The 22,849-nt window shown below is 36.8% G+C and overlaps 1 protein-coding gene across 1 annotated transcript in view; it reads right to left on the bottom strand.

The window, feature by feature from the left end:
• Positions 1 to 8,965: 8,965 nt before the first annotated feature.
• The window catches only part of LOC134472447 (zinc finger protein 14-like), a 69,365-nt gene continuing 55,481 nt past the window's right edge, over positions 8,966 to 22,849 (bottom strand). The window contains exons 2-4 of the mRNA XM_063233845.1: positions 20,014 to 20,140; positions 19,753 to 19,813; positions 8,966 to 19,126 (exon numbers count right to left, since the gene is read on the bottom strand). Of these exons, the coding sequence (XP_063089915.1) occupies positions 17,554 to 19,126; positions 19,753 to 19,813; positions 20,014 to 20,140 (1,761 nt within the window). The 3' untranslated portion in view covers positions 8,966 to 17,553. The remainder of the gene's footprint in view (positions 19,127 to 19,752; positions 19,814 to 20,013; positions 20,141 to 22,849) is intronic.

The following is a 22,849-nucleotide window of genomic DNA, read 5'->3' as shown; positions in this document are numbered from 1 at the left end:
TTCTTGGAACAAAACAGTTAACACTGACAGTATTATCAGTTTTTGGGGTATACATATGGTAATCTGAGTAACTCTTTTGAAGATAACTTTACAAAATAACAACCTTTGTGAAGTACTTACCACCTTGTTTTGAAAGCCTATATTGTTATTGCTCTGCAGATTTTTGTTACTGTTGATTATTTGTATCTTTTGTTCCCTGTTTTTCTTTTTTTGTTTCTTCCTTCTAATTAAAATAAAAGCAAAAAGAAAACAGGAAAACAATGAGAAAAAGGCTTGTGCCTGTGAAGTTAGGAGAAGGAACATTCTGTGACTTAACTATCCAGCTTTAGTGGGAAAGTCTAGATATTATTGGCATTCAGAAGGTGAGTAGGCTTTGTTTATTACAGAAAGGATAAAATATTGTCCCTTAGAATCAGGGAAGTGGAGATTGGCTACCTCTTTAGAGGCATGGTTTCCAAAGGCATATCCAGTAGATGTGGAGAAAGTCTCTGACGTTCCCTGCAGGGAAGGACTCAGGCCCTTGTTAGCAATAGGGCAGTCTGAACAAGGACTTTAATGAGGAGGGTATTAATTATTGGTGATCCTCAGAAATTGAGAAATCTCCTTTGTGCCCAAGTGGCAGTGTGGTTATGCAGTATATGGAATGCACATTTTGAATCTATATATATCTTAAATGATAAGTTCTTGGTTAGCATAAAGGGGTGGGTCAGAACATTTAGTTCAGCCTGTTAAGAAGTGGTGGTTGAAGGAGGCCTACAGTTTCTATGATAGTCTTGGAAAACCATTGCAAATACTTGGCAAGGGAGTTGGCAGTACTCTATATGAACTTCCAATGATGAACGTGATGTGATCAAGGTTTGGAAGGATAAAGTATAGACGTGTGGAAGTTGAGATGATGTTAAGTGGCTTAGGGATATATAGTCGTGTGGCTCTGGTCTTTTAATGGGAGGTGGATTAAAGAGTTGAGTGGTCAATTTAAAGGCAGGGCCCAGGGCAATATTAACTGTGGGAGTTTGTATAAAAAGCACACAGAGCTGAAGAAGGCGGAGGAAGATGTGAAAATATAAGAGCTAGAGTGAAGTCATGAGTCCCTGTAGATTACAGGGATAATAAAGATTGAAAGGATCATATATAGTGATCTTCCATACCTTTAAGAACATTAGGGCTGCCACAGCAGCAGCGACATGTGTGAACAGTAGCCAGCCTAAGACAGTGGAGTCAAGCAGATTGGACAGGAATATGATGGGGTGTAGTCTTAGACTCTGTGGCAGAACTTCTACTGCACATTCTATGTTTGGGTCTATGGAGAATGAAGAGTTGAGTGTGATCTGAGAAATGTGAATAAGGGACTGATTTTAGGGCTTAAGATCTCAAAGAAAAGTTCTCATGACCAAAGGACTCAGCAGTACCTGCCTTCCTAATATAAGGCTTTAGTGAGAAGGGTAAATCTGGGAACCCACAAGAAAAAATATTTATTGTGTAAAGAAAGGAGAGGAGCAGTTGTCTGTTACAGCTGGAATTAGTAAGAAAAGTCAAAAAGTTGAGATGTTTGTTTCCAGCATATTTGGAGAGAATGATGCACAAATAAGTGACTGACAGGGAAGAGACTTGGGTCTAAGGAAGGGAGATTTGGTATCCTTTGGAATGTAGTTGCTGCTCTAGTAAGAGGATATCCATACAGTAGGACTAGTACAAAAGTATACAGAGAAGCAGATCATCTACACACTGTATAAGGTGAGAAGAGAGGAGATGAAAGTGAAGTAAATCACAGCTTGGACCTGACTAGAGCAGTGTGAGTCTCTCCCAGAAATCCGGAGACAAAACAGTCCAGGGTAACTGCTAGAACCGGTGAATGTCGGTATCTGTTCAGGTGAATTTATAGAGAAGCTGTAAAAAGGAATGAAAGGCAATAGCAAAGTACCATCTTTCAAATATGAAATAGAGTAACAATTGGTAGATCAGGGGCTAGAAAATAATATGGCATAGGGATTTGGCACCGTAGCAGGTATAGGAAAGACAATCTGGTGGTGTGGAGATTTCGTATTAGCCTAGAAGAACCATGTACCTTTCATACTGGGAGAATTCTGGTGTTAAAAAAGAGCAGTTGACAGGAATTAAAAGACCAAGAGGTAGTAAGCAAGAAATAACAGCCTGTAATATCACAGATCTGGATCAGAAATGTGGTACTGCTTTTGAGCAGGATGGCAGAGGTTGGGCTTGAGAGAGATAGTAAGTGGTTGTTGGAATGAAGCCAGGGTTAGGGTTAGGGTTAGGGTTAGGGTTAGGGTTAGGGTTAGGGTTAGGGAGTTGAGATGAGGAGAAATGATGGCAGTCTCAAGGGTGGGGAGGGAAGCAGAAATTTGGGTTATACTGGGAATTTTGTCCCAGTAATAGTCAGAGTACCTGCCAACTTGGTTAACCTGTCTCCCCCTAAAAGCAGAATGGGACAGTTAGGCAGGATTAAAAATGAGGTGCCATTAAGAGAGCTTTTAAGGGGTTTGAATCTTTAACAATAAAATGCACAATAGAAATGGGCGTATGGGAAGTTAGTGAAATGGAAGGAAAGGCAAAGTGAAATGACAAGGACCTATATTTATAAAGAATGACATAAACTTGCCCTCTTCAGTAAGAGTCACCTGGAGTCTGATGTTTGAAATGTTACTGGGACCTCCATAGGTTTGGGGCCTATTTAGTCTTCAGGGGCTATTATAGATTAAAACTGTTGGTCAACTTAATGCCACAAGAATTAAATTACCATAGTGCTAAGCATAGATGTTTCACTTGAGGATGGTTGCTAGCATAGAGACATGGAGGAGAAGAGAGGCACTGAGGTGTTGAGGCAATGCAAATTCTCCTACCTGCTGCTGTTTTATCCATTGTTTCTCCTGGAGTTCTGTTTCTTGTGTCCAGTATTGCTTCATAGCTCTAGAGGGGAAGATGTGTGCTGCTCAATCTCTAGGATGATCTCATCAAGCTGACTTACTGGTATGTACTTATTGTTAAGGGAGTTCGGGTCTTCTGTGTTGCTGAAGATGACTGTGATTCATTTCAGGACAGCCCTGTTCTTTATTTTGAGTGTGACTTCTTAGCTCCATCATAGAACACTCAACGACCAAAACAGCTCTTCAGTCTGCTGGCATAGACCTTATAGCTTCCACCACTGACCTCTGGACCTTCCCAACACAGATCCATAAAAGAGAGGGGCATGAGTCCTTCTGCTAGGTTCTAGACTTCCAGCTGCACTTGTGGGAGTCATTGTCGTGAATTCTGGACCTTCCTCTGGACTCCTGTAGGACCTTGATGTGGTATTAAGACCCTTGCACAACTATTTTACATCATTAATCTTGTGGATAGATTTCCTACAATTTTGTGTATTAACTCTGGGTGAACATCATAAAATACCATTATGAATTCCATGTCCTGATTTTAATTGTTCTCTTCCCAACCCCTGACCTCAGCAGGGGTCAAGCCAAGAAGATCTGGGAACCAGTTGGAGCAGGAGAGTACCGACTCATCCAGAGACAGCAGGGGTGCTGCCAGCATTGGAAAATCTATCATCCAGAGTGGGTACCCACAAGAAGGACACACCTTACGGGTAATCACAGACTATGGGCATGTCCTAGCCTAGTCACCATTGTTGCAGCACGTGAAACATGGTTCTGAGGGGCAGAAAATGCTTAGAAACACTTTTAGCTCTCAGCTGTGGTTCTGGTATAATCTGAGAGTTTCTAACACTGGAGGCTAACATCAGCAGCTCAGAAATGCAGATTTGAGCACTTTCATATCTATTATTAAAAACTTTGAAAGCCAAATTAATAACTTCCAGGGCTAGGTCTCAGTTTCTGTATCACTGTATTTTTTATACAATTCTCTGGTGCTGATATAATAGTAAAATTCATTTTAGGATAAGTTGTCCCTCTTATCTTTCTTTATGTAAAACAGTACCTTGTCTAAGGGCAGCAATCAAGCCAGTTATAAGCTGAGCTGTGTAGTCATCATTGTTTTATGTGGTTTCATTTGGTTTATTAAAATTACCTTCCTTATCAGTTACCTTGTGAAGTCCTTCTACTAAGAAATGTGATTTTGGATGACTACTTCATGAGGTTCTAACTGTTAGTTTGACTTAGCGTTTTCCCAAGGAACAGCTATAGGAAGATTGGCCTGACGAAGGTGTCATTTATCCAAATGGGACTGAACCAAGATCACTCATTTCTGCTCTTCTAAAGAGTAGAACCAAGGATGTCCTTTAATCACTCCAGATTAGATTATATGATTCAGTTAGGTGTTCAAACTCTTGTATGTATTGGATGGAATCTGAGAAGAAGGAGTTCGTATGCTGTTTCTTTGGGAGAGATCTGTCAAAGAGAAAGTAAAGAGAACTCTCAGAACTCCCTTTGTGTGTGGTAATTTTAGAAGTGAGCCCTAGAGGGCAGGGGGCAAGAATTTGGAGCAAAACTGCAACTGAGGTAAGGTATACTGGTACAAGGTGAAGTTTAGTGGGTGTAGGTTATCAAGCAGGATTACATTCAACAACAACAACAATAAAAAATGCCAGACAAATAGAGAGAAGAAGCACCTGATTGACAGGAGACATCAAAGGACAGAATGGCTGTAGATGACATGGGAAGCTCTTAGTGGGTGGAAAAGCAGTTATAGCATCAGGTGTCCATAAAGGAGGACAGAGGACTGCAGCTGCAGCTGCAGGACTGTGTAACATCCATTAGATGTGTAGTTAGAGAGAAGTCCACATCTCATGAAGATGGTGTAGAGCAGGGGAAAGAAAGATTTTGGAGAGGTCAGATGAGGTGAACAAAATTGGAAAATTAACGGTGTAAACAATGCTTCAATGGAGGGGAATATGAAACATATTTTAGCCCTGAGCAATAATTGTCCCCAAGAATGAAGGGATGAGAGGTATCATTTTTCTGGGTACATTAAATTATTTCCCAGTTTGTACCTGGCCTTGTCGTTTTGCACAGAAAACATTAGAGGTATTGCTTCAGTCTGGGTTGGAGTTGAAGATGTTTTAGATATTCTGAGATAGACTAAAGGGGAGGAAGTAATAGCATGATGGCTTCTCATCAGGAACAGAAGGAGGTTACTGTCACATTTATTTTGGCAAAATAAGAATAGCAACAGGGCATTTAGTGGACATCTTCACTTGTACCCAAGGGCAAAAAGGAGAGTGGGTGAGTAAGCAAAACTGTTGACAAATCAGTTTATCAATTGCTAGTGGAAAGTAGTCTCCCCAGGAAGTGTCTATGACCAGAGCTAGGTTTCAAGGAATGGAGAAGTGGGGCTTTCCTGTGTCCCAAAGGGGTGAGGGGAGAGTCAGAACTAGATAGTAGCTGGCAGCAGAGAGGTCAGGCATACAAATGGTTAAATATGTAGTGGTATTGTGGCATAGGAGGGTGCCAGTGGTGGTAGGATCTTTAACCCATAAGTGAGTGTTACAGGGCCGAAAAGGGATAGAAGTCTGAAGTTGTCAGTGTGCTAGATACTGGGAGCTCCCTCTAGCACCAGAGCAATGTCTGCATACAAGGTCCCCATATGGATTCTGTGGAAAAAGCTTATAGATAGGGTATAGTACCCTCTAAAGAGGGATGCTCTTTATTATCTCATGTTTTGCATATAAAGTTAATTAATGGCATGTGAAGAAATACCCAGTAACTGAGATTATGGCAAACAGTGAATTGAATTCTTAGTTCAGGCAGGCTGAAATTAGAGTTATATTAGCAAGTATGTAAGGAGGCTACATATGGTAGTATTTGGGTTTGGTATGGATACTCCCAAAGAATTTGGATGAAATGTTTGAGGTCAAACCTCCCCGGATGATTAGCATAGGTTTGTGTATAACCCTGTATCATTCATCATCAGGAGGACTGCAGGTCCACTCCCAAATTTCTTCATGGTCTCCAATTCAAATTTGGGGATAGAAGCCTGCATTCCAGTGCTTGTAGAAGGCAGCATGAAAGTCTCTGTCCTTCAGGTCTAACAAAGACAGCAAAAGCAAGCAAGTGAAGACTGCAACTCTTTTTACCCATTAGGTATCATTAAGTTACACAGGACAGGCAACACTGCCTTATTCCTAGTATCCTTGGGCCTAGAATGAATCAATCCTAGCCTCAATCAACCTAAATCCAGCCACCTCTGACAAGGCTCCACCTATGACTTACTGAGGCTCTCAGAGGACATCTAGACAAAAACCATAACATGATGCATGAAATGCCTTCCATTTTTCAATTTTTATTCTATGAATTTCTCTTTGAATTGGGTGAGCTTTTGAATGTAACACATTTCTTAATTTTGCTTTTTCTTTTAGTTAAGTCTGTCACTTTCAGTCTTTTAAGTGGAGGGTTCAGGGTGTTCACATTGAGTGATACTAATATTTTTGTTATCTACTTTCATTGAATTCTTTATCTGTTGGTTTGTGCTTTGGAATTTTTTTTCATGATTTTTTGTTGCTGTATACCTATTGACTTATTAGTATCTTATGTGTGCTTTAGTTACATCTGATTTATTGTTTCTTTCAAAAATATGCTTATTTTCTCTACAGCTGGTTTAGCATGCATATATCTTGTGAGCTGAACATTTTCATGAAAATACCTTATTCCTCCACTTGTTTTAAAGACTAGCTTTTATTGAAAAGCTAACCAGGGGCTAGGGATTTAGCTCAGTACCATAAGTGCCTGCCTTGCAAGTACATGGTCATGAGTTCAATCCCCCTTACAAAAAAAAAAAAAAAAAAAGAAGAAGAAGAGCAGAAAAGCTAACCTAGGTTGGAAGTTTTTGCTATTTTGACTTGAAATAACTCACACAAAGGTCTTCTGGACTTTATGGTTTATGGTAGGCAGTTTGCTGTCCTTCTATTTGGTTCACATTTATATGTAAGTTTTATTTCTCTCTGATTGCTTTTCAAATTCTGTCTTTTGACTTAATATCTGATAATTTAAAAAGGATATACCTTGGTGAGATGCTTTTCTCATCATAATGATTTAACATTCTACCAGATTTGCTAACTTGCATTTTAAACTCATTTCTCATGTTTTGAAATATTCCTTCGAGGATTAATATAAGAATGTTAGTGGACTGAACTGGGTGCTAACCATCTAACATTTAAACCTCCTGCAATTACCGCAAAATTTTTATTCCTTTTATCTAGGAGGTACTGAATCGTCTTCTCACCTTGCTTATTCAAGCATTTAATAATAACTCAATATGTGTTGTCAAAATGAGACAATCTGCCTTTACACTGGTTTTTCTGCAATGTATACATTTTGTGTAATTTTTATTTTCAGGTATTTCTCTTAGTAAAGTAAGATTATTAGTAAAATTTAGTGACATGCAGTAATCACATTCTGAATTGGCTTCAGCTAGGTATTTAATTAGCTGAGCTCACTAATCACCCACATGAACCCATTTCCAAGTGTTACCAAGTGGTCCTGAACTGGAAAATTACAAAGCTTTTAAACACAAAACACACATAAAAACATCCTGTTGGAAACAATTGAGCTTCAATCTCTCATTAACATTTTTTTTGACACCTGTGTCCTGCTTCTTTTGCTGAGCAGGTTAACTTTTTTTCTTATGGGTACAACTCATTTTCCTTTTCTCATGGGATTTATACGCTGAGTAATTTTCCATTTTCCTGTGTCAAATACAGGCACTAGATAAATGCAAGGCTCAAGATGGTATCAGTTACACTTCTTCTCATTATGTACACAGTTATGTTTCCATTGTATAATTTTTCTCATTTATTCTTTCTCTTCCATAACCCTCCAATTTAATTTGCACATTTTTACCAATTTCACAATATCAACAATATATTGTTATTTACTGACTTTCAATTTCTCATAGCACAAAAACAGTTTGAAGTTGACACGTAAGTGTCTGATTTATTTTAATTAAGAATATGGTTTCAAGGTGCATCCTTTTACCCCTAAAAGTCTCAGGGTTTTCCTTCCTTATGGCCAAGAAGTACTGCATCATGAAATAACTGTTTTTAACTCATATCTTGTTTGACGGACTTTTGGGTCATTTCCAAGATTTCACTATTCCAAAACCTGCTGCTATATTTATGTGGTATGTTGTTTTAAATTCACAATATGTACTCAGAAAGGAAATAGCTATGTTTAAAAAGCCTTTAATCCTAGGCCTTTGAGGAATCTTCATGCAGATTTCCAAAATCCCTGCCCTAGTTTACACTACCGCCAACATTGGAGAAGGGTTCTATTTCCCTCACAGTCCCAATAGCTCTTATTATTGAATGATGTGCTGATAAGAGCTCCATTTTCTGTAGATGAAATATCAGTGTTTTAGTTTTCATCTGTTTAATGATCAGTCATTGAACATCCTTTCACATCTTGATTTGTATGTATGTTTCTTTTCAGAAATATCTATTCATTGCAGATGCCAATTTTTATTGCCTGAGTCTTTAAATTTTGGGGCATCTAACTTAATTATTGATTCTTTATGTGAGTTTTGTATTACTTCTTCAGCTGCATCTCAACTGGCTAGGACATTTTCCCACTTTGGTATGTCTTTTCACTCTGTTGGTGACTTCTTTTGCTGTACAGAAGCTTTTAATTAAGGCAAGATCCAAAATGTTAGTTCTTTATATTTTCATATAATCAGGACTAGTTGTCTTGAAGTGTTTGTCTACAACTATATCTCCAGTGGGTCTACCTAGACTCTCTTCCAGCAGACTGAGTGTTTATGCCTTAACATTTAGATTATTGAACCATTATAACATTGGATTAGTCCATAGTGATCGATACAGGTTTGGTTTTAGCCTTTGATATGTGGAAAGCCAGGTTTTACTGATCTATTTATTGTTGTACTCTAACTAAAAAGTGCTGCCATATGTTCAGTATGTGCCATCACCCTGATAACCTGTTTGCTGTGTTAACCTTTGTTCCCTTTGTGAGGGACAATTGTTCCTGCAGTCAACCTCGAGTTACCTATATTCTGTCTCAACATTTGTCCCTCATTGTAAAGGACAGTTGTTTCTGGAATTAGTTGAACACAAGTTGTCAAGTTCCCCTAAAGTAGGAACTAGGTGATCACCTGTGGCAAAGCTTCCCAAAAAGGCAAGTGATTAAGCAAAGAACTCTGTCCCCAGGCCAAATAAGAAAACAAAAGGCTTCTCCACCCTTATCCCTCTCCTACCACTGCTTTGCAGTTTTTCCTTTTATAAGCCTCTCCAAAATCTAATCTAGTTGCACAGCTTTGGAAGTTCCAATGCACTGTGTGTTTTAGGCATAGGGTAATACTTCCAGGACTTACTTTAGTAATATTGCTTTTCTTTCAATTTCATTAAAGAGTTTGGCAGGTAATGGCATTAAATATTTTTCTAAATTTCTTGGGAAGTTCAAAAGTGAATCCATCTGGACCTGGGCTTTTCTTCATGGGCAAGTTTTTAATTGCATTGTGAACTTTCAGCCAGGCCTGGAAGCACATGTCTGTAATCTCAGAACTCTTGGTTCTGAGGCAGGATGATCAATGTTTGAGTACAGGTCAAACACAGCCTGGATTTATCAGACCCTATCTTAAAAAATAAAAACAGAGAAATAGATTGCAATTTCATTGATTAATAGTGTGTCACTCAGCATCTTGATTTTGCTGTGATTGTAAAATTGACAGTATGTTCTCTAGTACATTATATTCCATAAAGTACATAATATAGTTATGAAACAGATTTAATTTTAGATGATTCTACAAAACTGACAATTATTTTGTCTATTCCTAATTAAGACTTAGGCAAGCTGTAGTGTTGATTGCATTATGGGTATCTAATGCATTGTTTACTTATATTTTACTATCATAGGCTTGTAACAACACAATCCTATCAGACTTTAAGCAGCCTTTGTAATAGAAAACACAGTATAAAATACCTCAAAAATATTTCCACATTAAAAGAATTGTAAAAAGTAGGAATACGAAACCAACTGCAACACATGAATACACCTTGCTCAAAATATGTTTGAAAGCATTTGCTATCAACCATACATTAAATATAAAAACACTAAACACTACAGGATGGGGAACCTAGAGTGTGTGGGAGGTGAAACTCAGCACACATGGAAACCTTGGAATGTCGATGCCAGGTGGAAAGACCATGCCCCATATCAAAATCCCCTAAGGAAATACAAGTGGCCCAGGGAGGCCTAATTGGGCAATGCCTAGTGAACTTCAAGCAGCTGGCAGGGGCCCAAATTGAATCCCGGGCCCAGAGCATGTGTAGGTTGAAACCCAGCAGAGGGAGGAAGCCTTAGAACTTCACTTCCAGGTGGTAAGACGATGTCTTCATCTGAAATCACCCAAGGAAGACTGAAACATCCAAGGGGGCCTAACTGGGCCACACCCAGCAAGCTCCAAGCAGCTGGTAAGGGCCCAAATTGAGTCCTAGGCACAGAGCTTACATGGGTTGAAACCCAGCACATGGGGAAGCCTTGGAACTTCGTACTGAGGTGGCAAGACCATGTCCCATGCCTGAAATCACCCAAGGAAACTCAGGAGGTGCAAGGGGCCTAACTGGGCACTGCGCAGCGAAATTCAAGCAGCTGGCAGGGGCCGAAATTGAGTCCCAGGCGCAGAGCTCGCACTGATTGAAACTCAGGACACAAGGAACCCTTGGAACTTTACTCACAGGTGGTAAGACCCACCCCACATCTGAAATCACAGGAGGTCACATGGGAGTCCCCACAGGCCTAATTTGCCCAAGCCCAGTGAACTCCACTACTAGTTGTTGCCTACTGTCGACCCTGGGAGGCAAAATTGGGCCGGATGATTCTCAGCATATGGAGAAACTTTTGAAACATTGCTCAAAACCCAGAAATCCAGGAAAAATGATGAAAGAGCAAAATGCAATCTCAATCTTCCAGCCCAACCCAAGCAAGCCTAGGAGACATGGACACAGATGAAAATACAACCCATACACCCGAAATGCCAGAAATGCTATCACCTGAAATAAGAAAAATCTCAGGGAAGCCATAAAAGAACTCGAATCTAAATAGTCTCCTAAGTAAAAGAAGAAATGATAAACATCATGAAAGAAATCCTGAACACATCTAAAGAAGACATAGTTAAGAAATAAAGCAACAATGCAAAAAGAGAGAAACTTTGAATGAAGAATATAAGAAGCAAACAGAATGCATGAAGCAGACTCAAAGAGATATACAGGAAACCAAAAATTCCATTGAAAGTGAGCAAAATTACCTCAGTGAAAAAGATTTAACTTCAGACCTCAAAGACATGATTGCACATAGCGAACAGAAAAGGAAAGATCCTTTACAAGTAAGAAGGAACCAGGAAATAGCAATTCAACAGCTGCAAGATGATGCAAAAAAACAAACAAACAAAAAAACATAAGATAAGCAGAAAAGAAGGTGACAACACAAATGATATCAAGAGGCTGTTTACAGAAGGAATAGCTGAAAATTTCCCAAAAATGAGAATGGAAACTGACATGCAGATCAATGAAGCTTACAGAACTCCAAATAACCATAACCAAAATAAAACTATGCCTAAACATATAATAATCAACATCCCAGAAATCCAATATAAGAACACAATATTAAAAGATGCTAGAGAGAAGAGACAGATCACCTATAATGGAAAGCCTATTAGAATCACAACAGACTTCTCAACAAAAACAATGAAGTCAAGATGAGCATGTAGTGAAGTATTCCACATCTAAAAGGAAAATGATTTTCAACCTAGAGTGATGTATCCTGAAAAACTGTCCTTCAAAATGGATGGAGAAATAAGATAATTTGATGACAAACAACAGTGGAAGAATTTCATGACAACCAAACCAACCCTGCAAAGAATGCTGAAAGACATTCTAGACAGACATAGGAAATAACCTCTAAGCGAGGTAAACAATTAAACAGAGTGGAAATGTACACAATCAACAGCAGAAAGAGAAAATGTGAGAAGTAAACTAATCTGTATCAGTTATAACCATTAACGTAAATGGCCTAAATTCACCAATTGAAAGATACAGACTGGCAGAATGGATCATGAATCAACATCCAACCATATGCTGCATAAAGGAAATCCATCTGACCCAAAAGGAAGCTCATAGACTGAAAGAAATGGACAGATTACTAGAAACATATGAAATACCAAAGCTGACTCAACAAGAAGTAAAACTTCTGAATAACCCAATTTCAATTAATGATATTGAAAATGTAATTAAATCTTTACCAAAAAAGAAAAGCCTAGTTACACAGACATTCACTGTGGAATTCTACAAGAAATCCAAAGATTTAATGTCAATAACCTTGAAACTCTTCAATGACACTGAAAGGGAAGCAGTGCTCCCTAACTCATTCCTGGAAGAAAACATTATTCTAATTATAAAACCTATGAAAGATCCAAACAAAAAAGAGAACTACAGGCCAATTTCCCTAATGAACATAGATGCAAAAATCCTCATTAAATTTGGCTAAAAGAAGGCAGTAAATCAACAAGAATATTATAAACCATGACCAAGTGAGATTCATGCCAGGAATGAAGGAATTGTTCAACATATTCAAATCAAAAAATCTAATCCACCATATCAAAAGAGTCAAACATAATAACTACATAATAATTTCTACAGATGGAGAAAAAGCTTTTGATATGGTCCAAAACTTATTTATGATAAAACCTTACAGAAAGATGGAAGATAGTCTTTATCTCAATATGATGAAAGCCATATATGACAACCCAACAGCCAGCATCGTATTACATGGCTAGATACTAAAAGCCTTTATCCTAACATCATGAACAAGTCAAGGATGTCCATTAACACCACTGTATTCCATATAGTGCTGGTTATACCAGTGAGAGCAATTAGACAGGAGAGAGAAATAAAAGGACTAAGGATATTAACAGAAGAAGTTAATTTATCACTATTTGTAGATGACATGACAGAAGACCCCTAAAACTCCATTCAAAAATTCCTAGGTATAATAAATAAATTCAGTAATGTAGCTGGATAAAAAGTAAACAACCAAAAATCAATAGCATTTCTATACACTAACAACAAACCTACAGAGAGAGAAATAAGAGAAGCCACACCCTTTATAATAGCATCCAACAAAATAAAATGAAATAGGGAAAAGACCTATTCAGGAAAATTATCATACCCTGGAAAAAGAAATCAAAAAGGACCTCCAAAAATGGAAAGAAATTCCTGTTCATGGATAGGAAGAATAAACATTGTGAAAATGTCCATTCTCCAAAAATTATTACACAAATTTAATGCAATTCCAATCAAAATTCCACTAGTATACTGCAGAGATTTACAGAAATCACTCCTAAACTTCATCTGGAACCAGATGAGAACTAAACAAGCTAAGACATTTCTAAGCAACAAAGACAAGGCAGGAGACATCACAAACCCTGACCTGAAATTATACTATAAAGGTACTGTAATAAAATCAGTATGGTACTAGAATAAAAAGACCTGAAGATCAATGGAACAGAGTAAAAGATACAACTACAATAACATTCATATTCAGCCACATTTTCTTTGATAAAGTGGCCAAACATATCCACTGGAAGATAGACTCTTTAATAAATGTTGATGGAAAATGGGCTCTCCATATGAGTAAAACTAAAATTAGAACCATACCTATCACCGTGTACTAAAGTCAAAATGGATCAAAGATCTAAATATTAAAACAGATACATTAAATTTGTTGGAAGACAAATTAGGTAGAAATCTTAAAGACACAGGGATATGTAGTGAATTCATAAACAAGAATCAAACTGCACACAGAATACTTCACAAAATCATTAATGGGGATTTCATACTGAAAGAAATCTCCACATGGCCAAAAGAAAACCCACAAATTGGAAAATCCTAGTGAATGATCCCTCAGACAAAGGACCTCTGTCTAGAACATATAAAGAATTTTTTAAAAATGAGATCCCCAAAATTCAAAGACCCATTTCAAAAATGGGCATCTGAAATGAATACACAGTTCTCAGATGAAGAAATTCAAATGACAAATTAATACATAAGAAATGTCAAGCATCACTGTTCCTTAAAAAAACACAAAGGTTCCATCTCACTGCAGAAAGAATGGCCAGGATTAAGAAAACTACGAACAAAAACTGCTGGAGAGGTTGAGTGTAAAAAGGAACTCCTCCGCACTGTTTTTGCGAGTGTACAGTGGTGCAACTACTGTGGAGGTCAGTTTGGAGGTTCCTCAAAAAGTTGGGTTAGGAAGTCCCATTTGACCCAGCTCTCCCACTTCTGGGCCTATTCCCAGAACAACTGACAACATTATACCACAATTGTATATGTGCATCCAAGTTTATAACAACACAATTTGTAATAGCCATATCTTGGAAATAATCTAAATGCCCATCAACTGAGGAATGGATTAATGATGTGAAATTTTATAAAATGGAGTACTACTCTGCTATAAAGAATGATAACATTGAAAAGTTCATAAGTAAACAGATGCAAGTAGAGACCATACTCATAAGAGAAATAAATCAAAGTCACATATCTAAATACCTTAGTCTCCCTAGTGTAAGAAATGTTAAGAGTATATAAAATACAAAAATCGGAATGATTACAATGAAAGGAAAACAATATGCTTAAAGGGGAAAATAATGAAAAAGTAAAAAGAAACACACTTAGGATAGCTTACATGACTGCGCTGCAAACACCATAAGTTCTTGGAACAAAATAGTTAACATTCATAGGAATTGGAGATTTGTACATATTATTGTGTAGCTATCTGAGGAACTCTTGAAGATCATCATGTAAAATAAAACCCCTAGTTTTGCCCGTAACACCTTGTTTTTAAGGCCTATACTTGTCAGTGTTCTGGGCTCTTTCCTATTGTTTATGTCTTTTTCATTTCACGTTATTTTGTGAATTTGTTTTGTAGTGTCTGGGTTTGTTTTGCTTTCCCTGTAATACAGAAAAGATAGGTATATGTGTAGAGACTCATGCGTGCATATAACTTCTAAAAAGCTGATGAAAATCTGTAATATAATGCACAATGAAATGAAAGAGCTACTTTGAAGAGACACTAAGACACCCAGTGCTGATTCCATAGCATCATGATGTGAAATCCAGCAATACTATTACCCTTTGTTCAGACTGATTTTATTCTGTTTTATTTCATTTAATTTCAACATACATGAAAGTATGGACATCTATTTTGAAAAGAATGAGAGACATTATGGCAGCCATTGTTGACTTCCTGATTTTTTGGTCTTGAAGACCTAAAATACTTTCATCATCGGGTTCTGATCAGTTCCATACTATTTTGTTTTGTATGAATTCATTCTATGTGAAAATCTGGACAAATATTTGGAAGAATATAAGAGACAATATTATAGACAGTGAAGATCTCCAATTGTCCTGCTTTGGAATCTGTGTTTCTTACATTGTTACTTTGTGATCTGTTTTGTTCTGTTTAATTTTACCCTCTTTAAAAATAAAAAAAAAAAACTATATGATTGACCTTAACAATCGATGAAAAATATCATCATAGAAATGTATCCTAAAATGGTCAAGAACACAGGATAAATAAAAATTTCAGACATTTCTGTTTTTAATGAGTTGATTGATGTATGTGAGGAGTTTCATTTTTCTTGGTGCCAGTATTTTAGCTTCCTATGTAAAAACAATAATTACCAAAAATATTTTGGCATCAGTGCATTACGGAATAGAATAAAGGCATTAATCTCATAATATTCAGTAGTGACCATGCTCCTGAGAAAAGTTCCACAGATGATGAGCATTCCATTCAAAGTGTTGTCATGGTTGATACATCATAATATACATATTCTGGACAGATGACTGTAAATAATGATTTCCTATAAAGACAAGTTATGGTCATGTGGTGAAATGGGACATTGAGATGAATCTTGCTAAAGTTCCCCCCTCTTCTCCTGTAGCTATATGTTGCTGTTTTGCTAGAGGTAAGATTTACAACTATGTACTGTGAAGAATTTGTGTCATCTTGTTCTTACAGGATTCATAAGTTCTGTCTCCTTTCAAGGTTGTTATAAACTGCTCTGATTGTTTCCATGTCCTTGATTGCCCCAGTCAGTTTTCAAAGTCCAATCCCTTAGGTCTGATATCTTGAATTCTCCAACAGTGGGGTTCTGGCAATGAAAAATACTGGGCAGTATGGTTTATGTTTGGTATCTATGTTTAAGAAACTACCAGTGAAACAAATTAAGCCATTGCAATGTAAACAGAAATTTTACAGGAAAAAATAAAACTTCATGGAAATGAATGCATTGAAATAAAAGTACGCAATATATGTACATGATGCAATATACAGTGCTGATGGTATACAAGAAGGAATCTTGTCATTTAAAAAACAAAATTTGCTAATCTACAAGTTGTGTGAACATAATTAACTGTGTCAAAAACTCACGTTGACAAGTCTTTGAAAATAGATATCAATAGAAAATATAGCATCAAAATAAAAATATCATTTTTACATAGAATATAGAAAACCCACACAGTAATTGAAAAGCAAAATAGTGCAAAACTCTAATAGCAAAAGTTATAAAATTAAGATATTTAATAGCCTATTCTTCCCAAACTTAAGGATAAAATGAAAACAGCACAAATCCTAATGGTACTTGACAGTAAAAAAATACAGTTTCATCAACCATGCTTAATTAAGACATTATGGATTAAGCACAGACACTCAGATAAAAATTTCTCATTGTGGCAACTCAATATTTTTAAACACTGTACATTAATAATGTACATATGTGATGCATTATAAACCACATAATGTATGTATTTGGTCATATACTCATCTGGAATTTGATTTATTTGGAACATATCTAAGGCAACACTGACATAAAATACTATGGTATTATTTCTACAGAATTATACCAACTGAAACATCTTAACAGGGTTTTAAAATAGTCTTACACATATAGTTTCTTCCTAGTGATCCTTTTTGATTTGATATAAAATATATATAGCAATGGACTTGTGTGCACTGAATCTTTTTCCACATTGTTTATGGACATAGGGTTTCTCCCTAATGAGTTTTAATGTCTGTTTAATGAAAAAATCATTTTATACACTGCTTGCATCCATAGGGTTTTTACACTGTGGCTTCTTTCATTTATTTTACAATAATTATGTGTACTGAAAGACTTAAAAAATTGCACACGTGTAGTTTCTTTTCATTTTGAGTTTTTTTGTGTCTCTGACAATGACTCTTTCTGCTGAAACCTTCCCCACATTCCTTACATACATAGGATTTCTCTGCAGTATGAGTTCTTTCATATTAATATTTATGTGTGATCAATGGTTTTCTACACTGCTTACATACATAATCTTTCTCACCAGTATAACATCTTTCATGTAGTTTACAATTTCTGTGTACTGAAAGCTTTCCCACATTGCTTACATACATAAAGATTCTCTCTAGTGTGAGATCTTTCATGTATTTACAATAACTCTGTACTGAAAACTTTTCCATATTGCTTACATACATAAGCTTTCTCACCAGCAAGATCTTTCATGTAGTTTATAATACTCCTGTGTATGAAAACTTTCCCTCAATGCTTACGTATATAAGGTTTGTCACCAGTGTGTGTTCTTTCATGTCTTTTACAATTCTTCTGTCTATTGAAAGCTTTCCCACATTGATTACATACATATGGTTTCTCTCCAGTGTGAGATGTTTCATGTAGTTTACAACACCCCTGTGTACTGAAAGCTTTCCCACATTGCTTACATACATAAGGTTTCTCACCAGTGTGACATCTGTCATGTGCTTTACAATTTGACTTTGTAGAGAAAGCTTTCCCACATTGCTTACATACATAAGGTTTCTCTCCAGTGTGAGAGATTTCATGTACTTTACAATACGCCTGTGTACTGAAAGCTTTTCCACATTGCTTACATACATAAGGTTTCTGTTCAGTGTGAGATCTTTCATGTAGTTTACAATACCACTGTGTACTGAAAGCTTTTCCACATTGCTTACATACATATGATTTATCACCAGTGTGAGATGTTTCATGTCTTTTATAACTCCTGTGTGTACTGAAAGCTTTCCCACATTGCTTACATACATAAGGTTTCTCACCAGTGTGACATCTGTCATGTACTTTAAAATTTGCCTGTGTAGTGAAAGCTTTCCCACATTGCTTACATACATAAGGTTTCTCTCCAGTGTGAGTTCTTTCATGTAGTTTACAATGACTCTGTGTGCTGAAACCTTTCCCACATTGCATACATACATAAGGTCTCCCACCAGTGTGAGTTATTTCATGTCTTTTACAACTGCTCTTTATACTGAAAGCTTTTCCACATTGCTTACATATGTAAGGTTTCTCACCAGTGTGAGAGCTTTCATGTAGTTTAAAATAATACTGTGTACTGAAAGCTTTCCCACACTGCTTACATATATAAGGATTCTCACCAGTATGAGATCTTTCGTGTAGTTTACAATAATACTGTGTAGTGAAAGCTTTCCCACATTGCTTACATATATAAGGATTCACACCAGTGTGAGTTCTTTCATGCTTTTGATAATAACAACTTTTCCTGAACCCTTTCCCACATTGCTTACATACATACTTTTTCTCTTCTATATCAATTCTTTCATGTTGTTGAGAAATAGTATGTGTGCTGACAGCTTTCCCATATTGCTTACATGCAGAGGGTGCACCCCAACTGTGATTTGTTTGATAGATCTGAACATCACTGGGCTTCCTGGAGGCATTCATAATTTTTGGACATGCAAATATCTTGTCTCTAAGATGAGTTCTTTCACTAAGACCAGAGGAGGATTTCTCACACTGATCATGTTCACGTGGTTTCTTGCCAGCTTCTGTTCTTGCAGGATTCTGAAAGGACTGCAAATCATCACAGTATTTTCTACTTTCATTACATTTAAACAGCTTCCCTTTGAGTTCAAAATATTCGTCTGTCTTTACTGAGGTGTGAGCTATGATGGGCATGTTTAGTGAAAAAGGCCCAATCAGAAGCTTTCTACAAGTAAGACTTTCAACTGGTTTTAAACCACATGGTTTCATATGCACATTAGCATCCTGAGAGCAAAGAAAGCATTCTTTATGCTGATTCCAACCTTTATATAGATGGTATTTCTCAACATCTTCATATCTGTAAAAATAAAAAAAAAACAAATAAAACACCTTTCCATATCAATGATTTAACAGATAAGAATTTTGATAATGAATTAAAAGAATACATATGAGGGATCTTTGGAGAAAGCTTTTCCCTAAAGACTGTTATATTTTTGGAAATTTTTCAGTTGGTATATTTTATAAGAGTAATTTTAGTTTTATTTTGAGTTACATATATATGCATAACACATGTTTATTAATTTTAACACCATTTCCTATTTACTCTTTCTGCTCTACTTTTATCCCATTTGTCTTTCCCATCTCTAAAATATCACTTTCCTTTATCTATTACCTCTCATCCACAGCTACACAAAACACCTAATAACAACGTCATACATGTTCATGATGTTGACGATAAAGCAACATTTTTTTGTATTACACATGAGACAGTGTCACTTGTATGATTTCACTTATAAATCCATTTCTTATGTTGGAATATTTTTGTGTTTACTTTTCAGACTATACATACTCAAGTTGCATATAGTTTTGGAGAGTATTTGTGAAATTAAAGAAATTTAAAGATGGTGTTGGTTTTTTGATTTTAGTCCTTTTCCTTATGTGGTGTCTTAAGGCTTATACATTTTTCTTGAAAGGACAAATTACCTTAGATTTCTACAGAGGTTACTGCACTCTTCTTCCACTTTCTTGTTACCCAAGAGTCTTCCTGAATTATAGACACAGAAGTATAAGTGGTCACTACATTATTACATAAAAATTAACACATGCCAATTAGATTCATGATATAATATAAGCAGGCCATTTAATTTTTCTAATTGTTTTCACATTCTATTTAATGAAACTGCACTGAAGAGCAAAAAGCCATCTCCTCTAAGTGTATCAATAAGAACAAGGTTTCATTCTTACCTATAGTCATGATGCTCTGAAAGGTTTCCTCCATCACATCTCTGTAGAGCTGCTTTTGGGATGCATTCAGCAAAGTCCACTCCTCACTGGTGAAGGTCACAGTCACATCCTCAAACGTCACTAATTCCTAGAGGATCATAAATATATTTGAGCAAAGTGTGGTGATACACGTCTGTAATCCCAGCACTCAGGAGGCTGAGGCAAAAAGACCATCATTACTACAAAACCATTGTGAGCTACAGAGTGAGTTCAACATCTGCATGATTTACACTGTGAGACTCTGACTGAAAAGAAATGAAATAGAGTAACAAAAAAAGCTGCTTCATGGTCGCTTTTGACAAAAAGGAGTGTATATAACTGCAGTTTGTGCAGTTATCATAGTGTTAGATTCTGCACTCCAATAAAAGCTATATATCACACAACTTATCTCTAATTCAGATACTTATTGAGAGAAAGAAGCCAGCAAGCATGCCTTTCAAAATGGTCACTGCCTATTCCCAACAGTAAAAATTACAAGATTTTGGACACAAAATGTATAATATATTATGCTGAGCAGTATTATAATCATATATTTTTATAAACAACAGGCATTTTTCATAGGGAAATTTCTTGCTCAGAAAATGTTATTGCCTATCACCACCATCCACTGCTTTCCCATGCTGTATGTACTTTCACGTGCTCTTCTAATAACAGAACACCATTCTCCACTTAATTACTGATATGTCTGCAGACCTACAATTGGCTCTTTTCACCTGCTTTTATACTGCTTCTACACTTTGTCCTACCTCATTCAGTGTGTCAGGTTTGTATTTTTGAATCAGGTTTTTCCCTTGTAGATAAGACTGGGCTTGAACTGATAGTGTAGCCCAGGGTAAAACTTTAACATCCAAGAATCCTCTGATATCAACCTCCTGAGTACTAGCAATGCACTCATGTGGCACCACACCCAGCTAGAATTTTCATTTTTTGAAATAATATCTACAAACCATTCATGCACCATCGCAATTATGCAAGAGAACTTGCTTTTTCTACCTTTCCATGCATACACAAAGCATATGCAGATGCCCTACCTCAAGGAGATTCAGTTTGTATTTATATTAACCCCTAATGAAGGTTGTGCTTTTGACATTTTTTTCACCCTTCTTTTTTCCAGTGAAAACGTTATTCCAAATTCATGTCAGATTCTAGGGTGAAAAAATGAGATAACATCTCAGCTGATGCTATGAGACTCAAAAGTAATTATAGCTTTGTAGCAGTAAATGTGCCAGCCTTTCCTACATCAAGTTAGCTCTTGCACCACTAATTGGGGAGCCTCTGTGCCTGGTGCAAGCCATGCCTGTAAAGGTTTCCTTCCATGCACTCTGCTATAATTCATGCTTACCTCTCCAATTAGTACTGATACAACTCTAGGGCATTCAGATTCATGGGCTATTTTCCAGTAAGAACTACTGGTAATCCCAGATCTCTGGGAATGCAGATCTTTCTGTCTTTTTATTTAAATCTCTGGGATAAATTGCTGGATGGGAGAGAGAACACCATTGACAGTTTTCAGTAGGACCCTAAATCTAAACTTTTATAAAATTTAGCATACTATAACTTGGTGGCCTAGTTTCCACACTTTTACTGAGACAAAGTATTAAATACACTCTGAGGAATTTATATTGCCCTACAAGTTCAAAACCTTGTCTGCTGGATCTAAGGACCAAACTAGCTGGCAAAATAGAAAGGTGAAAGCAAAGTATTTAAGTCATGGCAGTGTTCATAGAGGGAAAGTTGGTACGATCTGCAAACAAGAGTATAAACTTTTTTCATGCCCTGTTCTTTGTGATAGGACTCCAAAAATTCCCCATTTCCTAACACCACATTCTAATACTGAAATCAACAGTGAGTGAATTCACTGAAGAGGAGAGGGCCCATTCAAACCAATCAACTTGCAAGGTCATGTGATATTTAGAAGGCATTGTAGATATGAAACACAGTAACTGGTCTGCTGCTGGGAGAAAAATCAAGGCACAAAATGCAGCAGTATCACCCCCACTGAAACCTCGCACATGCATCATGAGTCTCAATCACTGCACTCACTGCATGATGAGGAATGGGACTTTACATGCACAACCCTTGTTTATTGTTTCTCATTTGCTATCATCTGCATATATAGTGTGTTTGAGACCCAACTGATCTTTTATGGTCTATAGAAAGAAAGGCTAACAAGCTAACTGGCCTGGAGTGCACCAACCAGCAAAAGTTATTTTTAGAAACATTACCCAAATCAGAAAACCATTTGGCAATGAGACAAAGATTGCCGTCGTACAATCCAGTTTGTTGCTAAGACAGCATTTGTCCTGCATTCGGCATACAATAAATAAACTTTGACACACATTACTTTAATCCTAACTTTCTGATATTCTACTAGATGCATTGGTGTTGAGACAAGGGCAGTGCTTCTGCCTCATTTCTTCATTTCTTCACTGCAGAGAGAATAAAGGATCCAGAGAAAGGCAGGAGAACCAACAATAGTACAGCAAGATGAACCAGTTTGTGTGTCCCTTGGATTACTACCTGAGTTAGAAGGAAAATTAGAATGGCTCTGATTCATGCAGCATTACTCTTCCCTCTCTTATCACACTATTGGTACTACATAGCCTGTAGTCCAACACTCCAAGTTAATTATAGTCTTTTCATCAGACAAGAATTCATAACTCTTCTGCACTTGGCCATTTAATTTCTCCTTAACCTTCCTAGTGAAAAAGCCCACTGGAAATGTTTTTCTTATCAGCAATGGTTCAAGCAGGTTTTTCAGATAGACAAGAAAATATATTCTCACATATGGTCAACT

Source organism: Cavia porcellus, unplaced genomic scaffold (genome assembly GCF_034190915.1).
Source record: "Cavia porcellus strain 051 isolate PalLab524CR breed Dunkin Hartley unplaced genomic scaffold, mCavPor4.1 scaffold_23, whole genome shotgun sequence".
Taxonomy (NCBI): domain Eukaryota; kingdom Metazoa; phylum Chordata; class Mammalia; order Rodentia; family Caviidae; genus Cavia; species Cavia porcellus.
The sequence above is the reverse complement of the archived record's forward strand: the minus strand, read 5'-3'. Positions and strand labels throughout refer to the sequence as shown.